This window comes from Anarrhichthys ocellatus, unplaced genomic scaffold, assembly GCF_004355925.1.
Source record: "Anarrhichthys ocellatus isolate YVR2014 unplaced genomic scaffold, GSC_Weel_1.0 scaffold436, whole genome shotgun sequence".
NCBI lineage: Eukaryota > Metazoa > Chordata > Actinopteri > Perciformes > Anarhichadidae > Anarrhichthys > Anarrhichthys ocellatus.
This window is the reverse complement of record NW_022280410.1, coordinates 22,597-39,025: the sequence shown is the minus strand read 5'-3', so window position 1 is coordinate 39,025 and position 16,429 is coordinate 22,597. Positions and strand designations below refer to the sequence as shown.

General features: G+C 40.6%; 2 protein-coding genes across 4 annotated transcripts; one reads left to right on the top strand and one right to left on the bottom strand.

Annotated features, from left to right (window-relative positions):
* The first annotated feature begins 1,141 nt into the window (after window positions 1–1,141).
* LOC116401419 (centriole, cilia and spindle-associated protein-like) lies at window positions 1,142–9,541 on the top strand. 3 transcript variants are annotated; one of them, XM_031879793.1, is made up of 4 exons: window positions 1,142–1,255; window positions 2,568–2,947; window positions 4,179–4,522; window positions 5,314–9,541. In XM_031879793.1, the coding sequence occupies exons 1-4, from the start codon at window positions 1,245–1,247 to the stop codon at window positions 5,491–5,493; spliced, it is 915 nt and encodes a 304-aa protein (XP_031735653.1). In that variant the 5' UTR covers window positions 1,142–1,244; the 3' UTR covers window positions 5,494–9,541. The 3 variants fall into 3 exon arrangements, with proteins under 3 accessions (XP_031735653.1, XP_031735651.1, XP_031735652.1); XM_031879791.1 differs by lacking the exon at window positions 1,142–1,255 and having other exon boundaries at window positions 1,931–2,947; window positions 5,314–5,489; window positions 9,255–9,298; XM_031879792.1 differs by lacking the exon at window positions 1,142–1,255 and having other exon boundaries at window positions 1,931–2,947; window positions 4,182–4,522.
* A 141-nt stretch (window positions 9,542–9,682) lies between these two features.
* On the bottom strand, window positions 9,683–16,143 carry LOC116401416 (cell division control protein 6 homolog). The gene is made up of 12 exons (XM_031879784.1): window positions 16,024–16,143; window positions 14,543–14,810; window positions 13,957–14,223; window positions 13,251–13,450; window positions 12,665–12,813; window positions 12,265–12,371; window positions 11,953–12,092; window positions 11,766–11,866; window positions 11,419–11,486; window positions 11,132–11,310; window positions 10,704–10,844; window positions 9,683–10,491 (listed from the first exon to the last, which is right to left on the bottom strand). The coding sequence occupies exons 2-12, from the start codon at window positions 14,796–14,798 to the stop codon at window positions 10,399–10,401; spliced, it is 1,701 nt and encodes a 566-aa protein (XP_031735644.1). The 5' UTR covers window positions 14,799–14,810; window positions 16,024–16,143; the 3' UTR covers window positions 9,683–10,398.
* Window positions 16,144–16,429: the final 286 nt, after the last annotated feature.

The following is a 16,429-nucleotide window of genomic DNA, read 5'->3' as shown; positions in this document are numbered from 1 at the left end:
GACATATACTATGACTTTTTAATTATATTTTCGACATATACTATGACTTTTTAATTATATTTTTGACATATACTATAACTTTTTAATTATATTTTTCGACATATTATACTATGGCTTTTTTTTTGTTCGAGATAGTATATTATTACTTTTTTGACATTTCATAAGTTAATGATATTTTTCGATATACTATACTATGACTTTATTTTTCATATGTTCGACGTACTATACTATTACTTCTTTACACATATTTAATGCTGACCTTTTAATCATATTTTTTTGACATATGACTTTTTCTTTGTTCGACGTGCTATAATATGACTTTTTTCAACTATTATAAAATTACCTTTTATGAATTTATTTGTATGACTTATTGTGACTTTTTTCGACATACCGATGACCTATTTTTGACTTTATTCTCGACATACTATACTGTGACTTATTTATAACATTTTTTCGACATTGAAATAACATTTATTTTACAATAAATGTTGTAATAGCTCTGTACAAGATGAAGAGGAATTCATCTTTGACAGTTAAAGGAGTTTGAAGTTTGATCTTTTTGTTTCACCTGTTGTCACTGCACAGATGGAGGCAGAGCAGGCATGCGCAGTCTGGTCCCTGCATCTTCATGAAGAAATCATATTTCATTCTTCATTACTAAAAAATGTTCCGCTCTGCTCCATCATGCTCGCGGGAGTTAATCAGAACTGTGCCGGAAGTATAGAATCTATCTTTCAAAATAAAGGTTACACTGAAATGGCTACAGTTTAAATATTCACCATTATCTCAGTTTGAGGGGCGTAAAGAGATTTGCACAAGCAAGTCGTTTACATTTACTGTATGGCCAAAAGTATGTGGACATTTTCCATACTGACTTTTCTTTGACATAGAAATAACATTTATTTTTACAATCAACACTTGCAAATGACAAGGTAGTAAAAACATAAACGGTACTTTAGTATTTCATTGACTATTACTTACCTAGAAGGAAATAGATCAAATGAGAAGAGAATGGAAATACAAACTATACAAGAGCAATGACACTAAACATTTACAAGGGAAAAAAGTAGTCCTCGCCGTTTTACTCTGAAAGGGTACGCCGGAAGCTCGTTGCTGTACGTCAGCCAGCTTGTCGCGTGGCTCTTGGTGTGTTCTGGCATCGAGTAACGGAGCGATGTCAGGCGTCTGACCGACGGGACTGAAGGGATTGACGGGGTTTTGACATCAGACCGGACCCCTCTGGGATGAGGTCTGGGTGAGTAGAATCACACCTGACTTTAATATTCAACCATTATTCTCAAATTGATAAAACCCATAAAACCTCACCGTGTTTACAAACGTGGCTTAACGAGGTGTGATGACGGCTGCAGCCTGTTTTCACACGACGACTGCCGTTTAAAAACTCATATTATCACACATTAGGACATTTGTTTGATCTTCAGAAGATGTAATTGTCTGTCTTGTTTTCCTCTGCGGTGTTTTTAAAGGCTAAAATTCAGAAAATACGATGTTTTTGGGGTGTGACTGGGGAAGAGAAAGCCTTCAAAATAAGAGTGTTTCATGTACATGTTTTTTAGATAATAAAATTAAATGTGATATGTGTGTAGGCGGTATGAATAGGTCTATTAGTATGAGTACTAGTTGCAGTATAGTCAGTAATACGACTATAATAAGCTTCAACCCTCCTCTGACGGTAATCTGTTGATGAAGGGGGGTGGGCGGGGCTTAAAGGTAGACCATACCTGGTACACGCACGTCACCAGGTGCTGCAGGTATCCTCTCAGAAACTGTAACTACGTACATTTACTCAAGTACCTGTACTGGTTCTTGTACTTTACATAAGTATTCATTTTCATGCCAATTTCTACTTCTACTCCACTACATCTCAAAAAGAAATATACTTTTTACATCAATTAATAGAGAAAATAATTAGCAGATTAATGAAAATAATCATTAGTTAATATTTTAAAATGAGCTCCAGCTCAATCTACATAATGTAATGACATACTGTACGATAATATAACAGTCATAGACTACGTTTTCCTGATTACACTTACATATGTTTACTTAAGTGACATTTTCAATGTAGGACTTTTACTTGTGTTGGAGTGTTTACTTCAGTAAAGGAGCTAAATAAATACTTCCTCGTCCTCTGGTTATTGACAAGATGAAAGCATCAAAACACCCTTTTAGAAACCAGACACCGGGTCTATGATCTTTGCACTTGCTTGTCCGCCATCTTTTTTTTTTGTAAATCTTTAAATTTCTTTCTTTATGAAAGGTTGGTCACACTAACTGTGTCTTCCTTTAATTACTGTCGGTGAGGAGATTAAGCTCTAAACGTTGTCAATCTATCATGTTTTATTACTAATGAATGCACTGATTGTACTGTACTAATGAAGTACTCTAGGTATTAGTTGACTGGGAATACTTGCGGTTGACATTTGATGAAGCCGTTTGTCCTTCTCCTGCCGTGAGATAACACACAGACTACATTGCCCATCATGCTTTATGGCGCTCTGATTTCATTTTATTGTGTGAATGTCACTGTTTCATTTCCTCCACAGTGATAAGGACCAGACAGGAGCAATAACAACAACCATGGTGACCAAGAAAATCCGGACGGAGTACATGAAGAAGTTCAGGGATCCCAGATGGGAGACGTTCTCCAAATGTTACGAGGACTCTCTGAAGTACCGTCTGAGCCGGCGGGTGATGGAGCATTCCCACAAGCCCTGGTTCTGGGAGGGCTGGGACAGCAGCTCCGAATCCAGCGGCTGGTCCACGCCGAGGCTGAACAGGAACAAAATCGCCCCCCTGTCCCTCCCGCCGCCGGCCTCGGAGGTGAAACATAAGGTGGCCAGCCCCGGGTCGAAACCGCCTTCTGAGGAAGGACGGACTGAGCTTGGAGGAGGAGACGCAGACGTAGACGCTGCACCGACTGCCGGTGAGGAGACCGTTAGCGACACTAACTGTAGTTTTAATAACTGATCAATAACCACATACATCAGTTACCAAGTAAAAGTGTTTCTTTTTGGACCGTTGGTCGGACTAAACAAGCAAGTTGAAGATCCCTCTTTTGTCTCTCAGAACCTCTGACGGGCATTCCCCACAAACCTATAATATAGTTTGATAAGTAGAATAAACAACATATTAATTGATCATAAGAATATTTGTCAGTATCTTATTTAAGCTTCATCAATCTGAGTTCAAGCATTCAGAAACTTTTACATATTTGGGGGACGCAAAATATTAGAAATATTAGAGGTGATTGTTACAATATCAATCAATCTATTGCTCAAAGCACCGTGAGCAAAACTGTCTTTTCTGTCGACGCTACTCTGGCGATTTATAGAGGAATGAAAATAATCACCGGTTGCAGCCCTGCTATCTTCATCACTCTGAGTTCAGGCGTTCTGAAACTCTAAATTAATTTGCGTTTAAAACCAAATGTTCAGTCAAGGACTCTAATCTCACCCGGGTTCGGGATTCATGTGAGAAAACAGGGATTTATACAACTGGCTATGTACTGTGAAGAGAATGTTCCCGCTGTTTCCTGTCCTCTCTTCCAGGGATATTTTTGGGATAATCTAACAGAACCCCAGGAGGAGTTCCTCTGTGTGTGTGTGTGTGTGTGTGTGTGTGTGTGTGTGTGTGTGTGTCACTCTGACTGTATAGAGGGCCAAAAGCTAGTTAAACTCAGGAGACACTGATGCTAAAAATATTTGGACTGAAGGTTCAGCGATCAGATGGGACTGTTTCCTCCCGTTCAGACACTGAGCGCAGATATAAAAGACCTACTGGGTCTCCAGACAGGAAGGTCTTTATACACAATATTCAACAATATGATAAACGGAAAACCAGCCAGTTATCATTGTGCACCAATAAATATTTAATCTTCTCAAAGTCACTTCTACATGACAAACAAACAAATAGACGGTAGAAATGCTGGTTGAAACTAGAGCAGAGACTTTTTGAATATTAATTTTGGTTAGTAGAAAATCCAATACGCCATGTAGCCAAGTGTAGTGATGTCACAGTATTGCCAAAGTTTTGACCTAAACTGAACGATACGTTGACCAAACAGACAAAGTGTACAAATCAATGAAAAATGTTTCTTTGGTAGAACGTTTGCCTCTGTGCCGCTGAACTGCAGAGTTTGTCTGTGTGTGAACCAGCAGTTGTAGAAAACGGTGAGAACGAAGCCGGCGGTGATTCTGCGACGGCGGCTCCAAACCCTGGCGGATCCTCTGGGGACACGGACAACGGTCCCGCCGACACGACGTCCTCCGACGGGGAGCCGGTAAACCCGGTGCCAAAGCGACGCCCCCGCCGCCGGAACCCTCGGCCCGAGCCGGGACAGCGGGACAGTTCCCATGAAGATAAACCAGTCGTGGTCCGCAAAACGCCGAGAGCGAAGAGCCAACCGCCGATCAGCACCAAGGAGAAGGAGAACCAGAGGCCGTCCAGCCGACTGGACTGGACCGAGAGACACACGGACGTCAAGAGGACGCCGAATGACGTGAGTGTTGCAGTGAATGATTGAAGAGGCGCCGGATTATTTACACAATATTATCATGTTTGTTATTAACACGATATCAATAATTAATTTTTAAATATCCGAAAGCAGTGTTTTATGTTGGGTAGTTTAATCAATAACAACTAATCTATAATTACTCATATTTTATAAAGCGAGCGTGTGTTTTTTTGTTTGTTGATCTTTGAACAGACGACATCACATCACATCCTGGTTTTAGTTGATTTTAACATCTTACTCATCACTTTTAAAGCACGTCTGAGTGCTGGCCCCAAAACTTATATAGAAGAAATGTAGACCGCCTTAGATCCTCAGGTGGGGCCCTTCTGTCTGCTCCAAAGTCGAGGATGAAACCTAAAGGTGACCGTGCTTTTGCCTTCAGGACCAGTCGGCTTTGGAACCACCTGGCTGAGGATCCATCTATTGTTCTGTTTAATCAGGGTTTAACTCTCATCTTAGTTTGTTTTGCTTTGTTTAGGCTTCACTGTCTCTTTTTTAAAGGTGCTATGTAAAATAAAGTTATGGTTATAACGTTACATAAAAAGCAAAAGTGTTTGGATGTAAAGCTTTAATGAAGCCTGAGGAGTCTGTCAGAGCGGCCGGACCTCGTTCACAGGACACCAGAGAAGTGAAGCCGAGTCACCAGAAACTCTGCGGCCATTAATAATAAAACGCCGGTGTGCTTTTCGGAAATGACTCCTCTCTCTCTCTCTCTCTCTCTCTCTCTCTCTCTCTCTCTCTCTCTCTCCCTCCCTCTCTCTGGTTCCTCCTCTCAGAACAACACGTCCGACGCCTGCTGTCAGACCCGGCGGGAGTCCGACAAACGGAGCTCCAACCTGGACCGCCGGCGGGCTCGGTCAGCCGACCTGGAGAAGACGAGGCGGTCGCAGCTGACGGTGGTGGACGACCGCTGGATGACGGAGTACATGCGCTGCTACTCTGCCCGGCTGAGGTAGAAACGGGACCCCCCCCCCATGACCCCTGACCTCCACCACGTTTCCTTATCAGACGGTGGAACTGAAAACCATGTATGTCTCGTTAAAGTCCAATCAGGGTCCTTCAGAGTGAATCGCTGCTGTCGAAAAACAAACAACCAAGAAGTGTCTGAATTTAAAGTTTATGGTCATTTATTACTAAACTGTGTAATTTAAATATGAAGACATTCACCAAACTTTAAACAAGACGGGGTCCGTGATAGTGGACGCTTTGGATCACGGTTTAGTAATGAACTGAATCCCCATTAAATATCAAGTGCAGCTAAAAAACAACAGACATCTTTATATAATAAATGATTAAAAAGTCTTTATTTAACTTAGAAATATCATTAAAACAGCGTGAGGACCTACAGAGTTTTGTTTAAACTTCTCTCCGCTGATAAAACACACATTTTTGATACAAAATCTGATTTTAAACGATAAGTATTTTCATTTCAAGTTACTATTTCCTCTTAAAATACACTTGTCAAGGGTTGATTGCAGTATTCTGCATTGTTCAAAGGCCCTTCATACTTAACTGCCTAAATGTGTTTGTTTTGCTCGACAGCAGCGAAACAAACTGAACCGGAACAGTTCGGTTCCTCGGGTGTGACGGACTGAAGCTGTTTGATAATGAACAAACATCGGAGAGAATTGACTCTTTCTGAGCTTTTTGAATGTACTTCATTTATAAGCATGAAAGCCTCCAAACAAACTGCTTCATTTCTTTATCGTTGTTTAGTTTTCTTCCTCGCGAGGCAGCTGTGAGTGTTTATAACTCAAAGGCAGCAGAAACGGACCAAACCGGAGTATTTTTGATATTTGACTACTTTGGATGTCAAGTTTAGATTAGAATAAACTACAAAATAAGATTTATCAAATGACATGAGAAGTGTTTAAGAAGTGTTTTCTGAGTAGAAGCTATATTTAAGATGCGCTGCCTTTATAACAGTCTCAGATTTAATTGTGTTTTTCTTCATTGAGATGCAGCTTCTGGTTTACATTGATTTTAACGAGGAATACTCTGCTACGCTGACAAAACTTAATTCTCTTAATTCACATGTAAGACCAACAGATTCAATAACAGAAGGAGTCGAGCTCAACTTCTTGAGGGTGATTATGCAAAAGTAAACTCTTAATTTAAAGTTTCAGGGACTCTGTGAGATTAATTTAAATGTAAAACCATAATATTATTAATTCATGTTGCTTAAAACAGCTGAAGAGGAGTTGCTTGTTCGCCTGGAATGAAGACTGACGAATTAATAAACTTTTAATTATAAAGCAGCTTTACAAATGATTGACAAGAGGAAACTGGAGAGAAGATGAAAAGACTAATGCACACAAATTAAGAAAAGAAAATAAATGTTAATGAATAAATAGAATACAACACAGAGTACATTGATCACGGTAAAACAGTAAAGAATAAATAAAATAAGAGCGAAATGAAACATGAATAACATAAAACCTTAATATTCAGATAATTTAAAGCTTATAATGTGATGTATTTAATGAGTGATCTGCTTAAACGCCTCATTTACTTTTTATTTAACAGGTTTGTCTTCTTCTAGTTCAATGTTTTTTTTCCCTGTTAAATAAAAATGTTTTGAAAAAATCACATAATTTATAAAGAAATGAATGTGCTTGAATATCAGGGTGTCATTTTTAAATACAATAAATAAATAATCAGTGGTTCAAACATTAATTGTAAAATTATTGAGAAATTACAGTAAAATAATGTTTTTGTTGCAGTTTGGTGTTTAGATACAGCGACGGGATGAAAAGGGGAAAAAATAAACGTTTGTATGGAATATATTATAAGTTTTAATCGATTTTAACACCTTAGCGCCTTGTTGCGTTTGACGTTTAGACTTTATCTGTTTAATCAAACTGACGGACTCAATCACCGGTTTTTGACTGATCGATGAAACTAACGATTGTAAAAACATGCTGATGTCAGCGTCGCGTCCCGTGACTCAACCCGAGGGCTAAAGTTCACGATGTGTTTCTACTTGATGTACAGTTTGTGAGAATACTTTTGAAACTGAATGCATTTAAACTCACTGAGAATGTTTATTGATTTTAACACCGGCTGAACCTCGTCACTCTGAATGTGCAAAACTATTTGTTTATCTTTTTATTTAATATTATTCTTCATACTCAGAAGTGTCCAGTCTGAAACAACACAGTGCCGTTACTTTACTTTAACTACACGCACCAGTCTGTGTTGCTATTTATGTTTCTGTTCAAAGTTAAATCCTTTTGAACTCCTGATATGACTTTACTCACATGTTCGCTCTTTATCAGAACAGAAATACAAACATCCAACTCTGAACATTTGCTGTTTTTGGGGGAAATTTTGGAATATAGAAAATGAGAAAATGTAACGTTTGAAAGAAGATTACCCTTTTTTAAAACCATCAAAATAATCAAAATGGCCACAAAATATCAACTTCTTCAGGCATTTCAAACATGCTTTTCGTCTGGAAGTGAAACTTATATGTGGTTTTAAACTGGACACGCGGACGTCTTCACGTCTCTTCATGTCTTTACTTTAGTTCGTGGCTCTGATGTCTTCAGCATCAACAATCTGACCTTTGTTTCTGTGTCTGAGACTCGTGAAGCGCTGATCTGGTTTCACTAAAACGAGATAAAACCGTCAGTCAGAGCTGCAAATTACTTAAAAGAAGTCTTATCCTCTTTATATTTAAAGCTAATTAAAATCCTGACAGACTTACACATTCCACATCGGCTTATTTCCCTCCACAGAAGCTGTATTTCACTGAGTAAAACCTTTTGTTTCTTACAGCTTTCAAACATATTCGGCTTCTTTTGAAACTTTGGCAGCTCAACTAGAATTACTAGAAGCAATAAAAGGTTCGTGAGTTTGAACAATGTTTGGCTGCAGAGCGTAAGTTCAGGTCTTCAGAGGGGCTGAAGGGGTTAAAGGAATATGTGATGATAGATTCATGAAGTGATGAAATATGACAGATTATATTTTAAGAAAACTGATTTTGAAGAGATTTCCACATTTAGAAGCAACTTTAAAACCTCAAAACAAACATGAAATTAGAAGTTCTTATGTTTAAAAGTTCAGCAGAACAATAAATATTTAAACATTTGGGAAAAATGAATCTACAGAAAGAGATTCTGACAGATATACTAATTGTGTTATTTTAAATAGTTATAAATGTTTCTTTAGAAGAAAAAACAAAGCTTGTGAGAAATCGTCTCTCGGGTGTGAAGACGACATTAAACAGATAAACTGTTCAGTATTTGATACTTTGTGTTTTTCTTTGTTTGGTTCCTGATGAGTCCAGACGTTTCAGACAATCACGGTAAAATATGAACTAGATAAATCGGCACTAAACTATATGTTTATGTGAGGAGTTTGTGAAATTCACTGTTGACTTTGATTTGCTTGCTGTATCTACTAAAGCTTTGAGTTAGTGTGGTTTATTATCATCATGTTATGTTATAATATTGATTCATATTTTATCTCAGACTGTTTACATTTTTGGTCACTGTATTTGTATTTGAAAACATGCACTACTACATAAATATATATATATTTTCATCCACTTTGCTGTGAGTAAATCATATTTGAATAAAAATCTGATTTGAATAGTATACATGTCTAGTATTTGAATATTGTATTTGTCATATTATTCATCTGCATCACTAATGAGATGTAGTAGAGTACTTGTACTTAATAAACTTTAACAAGACTTTTTTTTTTGTGGAAGGTGAGTGACGATGCATTCAGGGTCTTCACAGAGGTCTAAGCGCTGCACTCTGCTGGACAAAAGAAACCGACCTGTGGTTCGTTGAAGTCGTGTTACAGCCTGAGCTGAGCTTCAGTGACGCTTTAAACCTTTAATCCAACAGAGGAGTGGCTCGGATCAAGACGCCCGACAGTTAAACACGTCAGTCCGGGTTATTTGGTTGTCGTGATCAGGACTTAAGATTTCAGTCTTGTGTGATTTACAAATTATATTCGAGTGAAAATAAAATATGCTCAGAGTTCAGTCTGGAACTGGTATTCAGGATTGTTCTCCATTGTATATATCACACACTCACTCACTCACACACTCTCACACACACACACACACACACACACACACACACACACACACACACACACACACACTCACACACTCACACACTCACACACTCACACAATTGTAATACTGCATTATTTCTCTGGGAACGTCGTCACAGACACAAAGTTCATAATACTGCAAATATACAGATTATGAAATACTTTCACTGTGCGTTAGATAGACATACCTGAGATAGAAAGTGACCGAACAGACTTAGAATTTAACTTTAAGTGCGTCTTCCCTCACTAACTGGTTGTTTTGGTCTTTAGTCTACAAACTTTTATTTATGCTGAACGGCTTATTTACAAGAACCGTATCATCATCACATTGTTTGTGGTTTGATTATTTGTGGAGAAAGTCGGTTGATTGGTTGACAGATGGAAAAGTGTTACTGTCACGAGTGATGAATCCCTTTCTTCTGATGAATTATCTTTTACTATTTCTGACTAATCTAGTCTCTCTGTCCGAAGCAGAATAGTGATATTGGGAATGAGAAAAAAATAAAAAACATACAAGAGGAAATCTGATTAAAATGTCTGTACATTTGTGTATTTACAGCATAAAAATGGAAACGTTTCAAACTGAAACAAAATGCTGTAATATCATAACCGACGAGTTAAAAACATTTTCTCAACAACTCAAAAACAGAGCGTCAACATCAGTATGAGGAAAAACAAATAAAAAGTTAATATCATCATAAAATATATACAAATTCTCTGCAAAAACGAGAAAAAAAAAGAAAAAAAAACACTGCAAAAAAACTTTGTAGATAAAAAGTAAACTGTGATCATGAGGGGAGTCCTGCAGCGAGGATGCTTCCCAGCAGCGTTCGGTCCTTCAGAGCGTTTTCAACGTCTTTCTCCTCGATCTTCAGAAACACCTGCAGGAAGAAAGACGTCTGAGATTAAATCCTCGACTTTAGGATTCACAGGTAACACACGGGGCAGTTTGTGAGTCGAAACCAGAACATAAAACGCACAAAAAGCAGCCTGGAAAGCTACAGAGCGACGCGACACTATTTTCTGGCATCTCCACCCTTTTGAGATCTTTCCTGCCGAGTTGATAGTTGAACTCTTTGATCTCCAAGTGTACCTTAGTGAGACGAGCCTCTTTGGCTTTCTTCAGAGAGAAGATTCCTCGACTCTCCAGCAGACCGCAGAGAGACAAACACTCTCCCTGACCAACAGCGGACACCTGCCGCTGGGCGCACAGACGGCTGTAAACCTCGTGGAGCTGAAACATGAAACACAGAAAATCAGTTTCACACTTTGTCTAAAGTTTAAATGACCTGAGCTAAAGCGACACCTGCTGGACATTTGAACTACAGCAGCTGAGGAAAGGAATTAGGTTATATTCCTGTATATCTGTGTATAGTAACGTTAGCTCTACTGTAATGTATTTTACTCTTATTTTGCAGGATGAAATAATGAGATGTTATTGTCTCAGTATCGTGCAAACATCTACTTTGGTCTATTAAAAGCATTTTTTTCATTTGAACACGAACCAGTTGAGTGACTCACCTTCCCGAGGACGATCTCTCTGCTCTTCCCGTTGCGCGTGAGCAGCAGCAGGCAGCAGACCAGCAGCTTCTGCTGCAGCGGGAAACTCTCTCCGTCTGCGCCACCGCACCGAGACGCCATCCGGTCGCCGTAAACCTCCGACAGCACGCGCGCCACCTGAGGAAGGCTGACCCGCGACGCTGCACGAGGACAGCGAGTGGTTCGAGTTGTTAGCGTTCACGGTTCTTGAGAACGTTCGCACCTTTTCTTTTAACCATAATTCCTCAGTGAACGGAGGAGAAACTCACCTTTCGTTTCAGCTGTTGGATCCGACGCTTTCTTCCTCTCGTCAGACTCCACAACCTCAACCGCTCTCCTGAAATAAAAACAATCGAATGTCAAACAAACGCAACTCTAGACTTCAGGAACTCAAAGAATCAAAACAGGAAGACAAACATACTTGATCCAAAAGGTTTGTTAAGATTTTCACCATCTTCCTAAATTAATATTTTATTATGATGAACCACATAAATAATGATCAGATCAAAAGGCAACACTGGCAGATTTAAACTAAAGCAAAACAGCTTATGCTCTTAAAAAAAAAAAAAAAAAAACCACCAAGGTTGAACTTTACTTTGGCGGGAGAAACTCGTACCTGCAGATGTCCAGAGCTTTCCTGGCGTCTCCCGACACCGCCGACACTTTTCTGGCACAAAACTGAACCGCCGAGGCGTCCAGGATCCCTTCAGCCGACGCCTGAGAGGAGCAGCGGCAAAACAAATCAAGACAATCACACACACACTCGTGTTTTACTTTGTTCAAGATGTTGAATCTCAGTCTACCTGAGAGAGCCGGTCCTGGACGATGGCCGTGAGCTCCTGCCGGCTGTAGGGAGGGAAGTGTAGCAGCAGGGGGCGACAGTGAGGCCGAGCCTGCAGTCGGGGGAGGATGCGGTCGGTCAGATCCAGAGCGTTGGCGATACCTGAAAAATAAAAATATCTTTATTCATGTCCTTTAGTTTAGACACAACACAGAATGTCTCTTTACACCGCTGATAAAGATTATAATAAAACACTCGCATAGAATCACATTTAAATGTCTTCGCTCGTGTATTTTACAGCCGATGCGTTATTGTTGGCGGGTGAAGCTCTTACCGACGAGACAGAGGCGAGACTTCGGCAGGTACGGCCACTCAAAGATGGTGTAGAGGACGTCCTGAGCTTTACTGTCCAGCTGGTCCATCTCATCCAGAACTAGCAGCCTGAGGACCAAACAGAGTCCCGGTTATTGATCGGATCAGAACCTCACCGAAGCAGAAACGACACGGAACCAAACAAACGCAGTTCTTCTAAAGTCTTAACCAGCAGTTGTTCAGTATTTGCAATTTGTACTTAATTATTTATCATCTGCTTTGCTTTATTCCATTACGAATGTTGACGAATTCAATTTGTTATTAAACTAAAAGACTTCTAGAGGCGGAATGTTCCCCCAGTGACCAGCTGCATCACATATCTGGTTCTCTGTGGTTCCTCAGAACCGGGTCGGGTTACTCACACAGCGGGCCCCGGGGCCGTCAGGAACCTCTGCAGCCCGTTCTGCCCACCGGGCGCTCTCAGCTTGTCAGCCAGCAGCGGGAAGACGGCGTGGGAGCTCCGCAGACTCATACAGTTGACCAGCACCGTTTGAACGGACGCCAGCTCGGCCTGTTAAAAACAACATAAAAACACTGAATGATAATTATTATTATTATCTAAACAGGAAGCAGATCGATACAACTTTCTCTTCATGGTCTTATCTCAAGAAAACTAAACCTGTAACGAACACTAAACTTCATTGTGATCAAATCTCTCCAGCGTGTTTATTTCTTCCACTCTCCTGTAGAACCGAGTACACGTGGTAATACTTCATCTTAAAAGTACTCTATTACAAGTAAGAGTCTTAATTAAATTACATGCATCATCATCATCAAAATATACTTTAAGTACCAAAAGTACAAATTATGCAGATTGGTCCATTTTAGAATCATGCAGTGACTTAAAGTCTCCAGTAGTTGTCACTGCAGCCTCCAACATCTACTTTCACTGTTAACTACTACTACTACAGTAAGATACCCTCACTACCATAAGTACTACTAAAGTACCTTCATCTCCTGCAGCACACAGTTGAAGCAGGCCGTCTTGCCGGTTCCCGGGGCTCCGGAGATGTAGAGGCTGCCGGGGAGGTGCCGCAGGGCCTTCTCCTCCAGGAAGGAGCGGATGGATGCCCGCTCGGCCTCCCGGGACAGGAGCCGCTCGGGGACGGCGGTGTGGAGCGCCTGCTTCACGCTCACAAACCTCGACTCTGGAGGAGAAAGGAGAAGTGACGGAGTGAGCGACGCTGAAGTCAAATTCATCCTCGTTTAATGATCAGATCCCTGCAGCTGGATTTACATCTGTGAGACGGAGTTAGCTGCGGACATTTGCCACTTAATTAATACTAATCATTTTGGATTATACAACATCTGAAAATGTCCATCACAGTTGCCCAAAACCTGAAGTGAAGTCTGCAGACTTCTTTTTGTTCAGCAGATCAAAACAAAAAGAATTCTGTTTGTAACGACGCAAATCAGCTAAATCCTCACGTTGGAGAAGCTCCTCCAACACTTAAGGCTTAAAAACACATTTCAACAAATAAACACTGAATATTGTTTCTGTGATATTACACGGAACATATTTGGGTTTTGAAACAACAAAACAAGACATTTAAATCGAGTCAATTCGGGCTCTGGGAACCTGTGATCTGTTATCTTCTGGACCAAAACGGAAGTAAACACAACGGCTGGATTATTAACACACGTCGTCTCTTACTTTCTCCAAAGAGCCGAACGACCGGCGGCCTCCTCTCTGGTTTCTGGTGTGCCGGGCTCCCGGTGGGCGTTTCTTGGCGCCTCGGAGACAATCCGGCGGCGGGAGACAGCGGTCGCAGCGGCGACGAGGACGGGACCAGCCGCCGGCGAGCCGAGACCGGCGAGTTCTCGTCGGAGACCGGCTTCCTGGGCGAAGCAGGGGTCGGCTTGCTCTGCTTGGGCGGCGAACCCAGCAGGGTGACGCCGAGGTTACAGACGTTTTCATCACCTGGAGATTTAAAAAAATAAATAAATAAAAAATACAAAAGAGTGATGACGTTGATGAAGAGGAAGACCTCGAATATAATAATCAAAGCCAAACAACAACAAAGCGGCCAAAACCAGAACGTTTGTGAACAAACGTGGATATTTGCGACGCTGTAAATAACGTCACGGATTAAATATTTGGTATAAAGCTCAACGACTACCAGAATGATGTTGTTTGCTCATTAAAAAAAAGCAACTTCCCCACAACCACGCACCACCTTTAGAGCTTTGTAACCCTCATATAGACGGGTGATGGGAGCTAAATTCTCTCCGGTGCTCACCTGTGCGTTTTCGGGGGCTGAGTGGAAGCCGTGGCTGGAGGGCCGGAAGTGAGAGGGGAGACGGGCGGCCGGCCGGTAGTTTGGGGGAGAGCAGTCCGATCCGGGTCGTTACGGGCTGCTGGGGTCCGGGCTTGGCCGGTGACGGCGCTGGAGGAGATTTGTCCAGCTGGGGCGTCTTGGACGAGACTCTGCAGGATTTGCGGCGCGGGAAGGAGAGCGTGGGCTGAGCCCGGCCGTTAGAGCGCGTACTCGGCATGTTGTGTTCACTCTGAAACGTGACAGATCGATTAATACACACACAGGGAACGCCTGGAGACGTGAAGTTATCCGTCAGGTACCACAATATTTAATGTTTACCACAATGTATTTTGTGTTTTATTTCAGTTCGTTACTGTTGTTTCCATTCGACTACAAGTACTTCAGATTTTAAATCATGCAAATATACTTCTTTACTTTAATGAGCACACACCAAATGTTGCTTTATCTTTCTGTATTTGTCTGAGATGAAGACTCTGCAAACTAAAAAGGTACTGAAAGAACATTTAGGCACCAATAATATACTACATGTATATACTAAATACTACAACATATCATACAATGGCAGCTGTTGACTTACGGCTGTGGTGGTGAAAGTAAATGTTTTAAGTAAACGTAACAATACTTCAGTGTTGAAATACTTCATTCAAAACTTAAGTAAAAGTACAAAAAGTAACAGCATTAGTAAATGCACTTAACAAAGTACAAGTACTCATTGTGCAGAATAATGCATATTATTATAGTGATGCAATAATGTGTTCATCACTTGGTAAAGGTAGAGCTCATTACTTTACACACTTCTGGGTAGTTTATTATATCATCTGTAACTAAAAGGTATCACGTAAATAGAGTACAATATAACACAAAATAGAAATACTTAAGTGAAGTACAAGTAACTTAAAGTCGTAATTAAGTATAGTACTTAGTAAATGTACTCGGTTGTGTCCCCAAATGGTTTACAGCACGGTTATTGTAATTGAAAGATTACAATAAAGTTTCGGTATTTTGAATGTAGCTCCTTCATGTTTAACCAACATATACTACAACATGGGAATCTATACTATAACTGTAACGTGTGTAGAGTTCGTAAAAACTTATCCAGCAGGTATATTATATATAATATATATTTATTTACAGTAAAATACCAACAGAACAAACAATGCAGCGTGGTTGTTAAATGGCGCCAAGACAGCAGAGGTCCAAACGGATGATTTTACATAAAATATACTCACATTTCGGGATTTACATGACTGCAGTTTAATCGGAAACATATTACGGTATTATGAGAATATTTCTGCATAAGTGGAACGAAGTAATTGTTGTATTTTAGACGCTAAACTAGCAAACCAACTCTGAATAGTAGAAGAAGAACTCTCTTCCGGTTACGATGCACAAACATATTAAACGTTTCCCGGCTTATATTAAAGCGTTAGTGACAGCTTTACCTTTTTATACGTTGTGAGAAGTGTTCCCAGCTGAGAGCAGAGTGTTTCCTCTCGTCTTTAAGTCCTCTGCGTGTCTCTATCCGTCTGTCTCCTTTCGCACACTGAGCTCCAAACTAGCGCCAATTCTCCTCCTGGGCAGCTGTGCGCCACGTCACCGCGCTCTGATTGGTCCACTGAAGGTGACGCAGCAGCTTCGCCGACGCTGATTGGCTCAGCGTTGTAAGGGGGAAGTTACGTCAGCGCTTGAGAAGCCGGGCAGGATATGTGGCGGGAGTTTCAATAGAACACTGTTTTTTGGCGGATTATATTTTCCCGGGAACTTCAGTTGTTGTTTTGTTACATCCGTCTGTGACGTCCCGAATTTTAAGTACCAGAGTCCATTTAAAATATCCCTGTTTTAAAGGTA

Bases quoted from the DNA above. Each gene is read 5' to 3' on its own strand.
- LOC116401416 (XM_031879784.1), bottom strand. From the start codon at position 14,798: ATGCCGAGTACGCGCTCTAACGGCCGGGCTCAGCCCACGCTCTCCTTC. The intron at 14,224-14,542 runs GTGAGCACCGGA...TTAAATCTCCAG, and splicing joins CAGCCCCCGAAAACGCACAG to GTGATGAAAACGTCTGTAAC. The intron at 13,451-13,956 runs GTAAGAGACGAC...TTTCTCCTCCAG, and splicing joins CGTTCGGCTCTTTGGAGAAA to AGTCGAGGTTTGTGAGCGTG.
- LOC116401419 (XM_031879791.1), top strand. From the start codon at position 2,542: ATGTCACTGTTTCATTTCCTCCACAGTGATAAGGACCAGACAGGAGCA. The intron at 2,948-4,178 runs GTGAGGAGACCG...TGTGTGAACCAG, and splicing joins AGACGCTGCACCGACTGCCG to CAGTTGTAGAAAACGGTGAG. The intron at 4,523-5,313 runs GTGAGTGTTGCA...TCCTCCTCTCAG, and splicing joins TCAAGAGGACGCCGAATGAC to AACAACACGTCCGACGCCTG.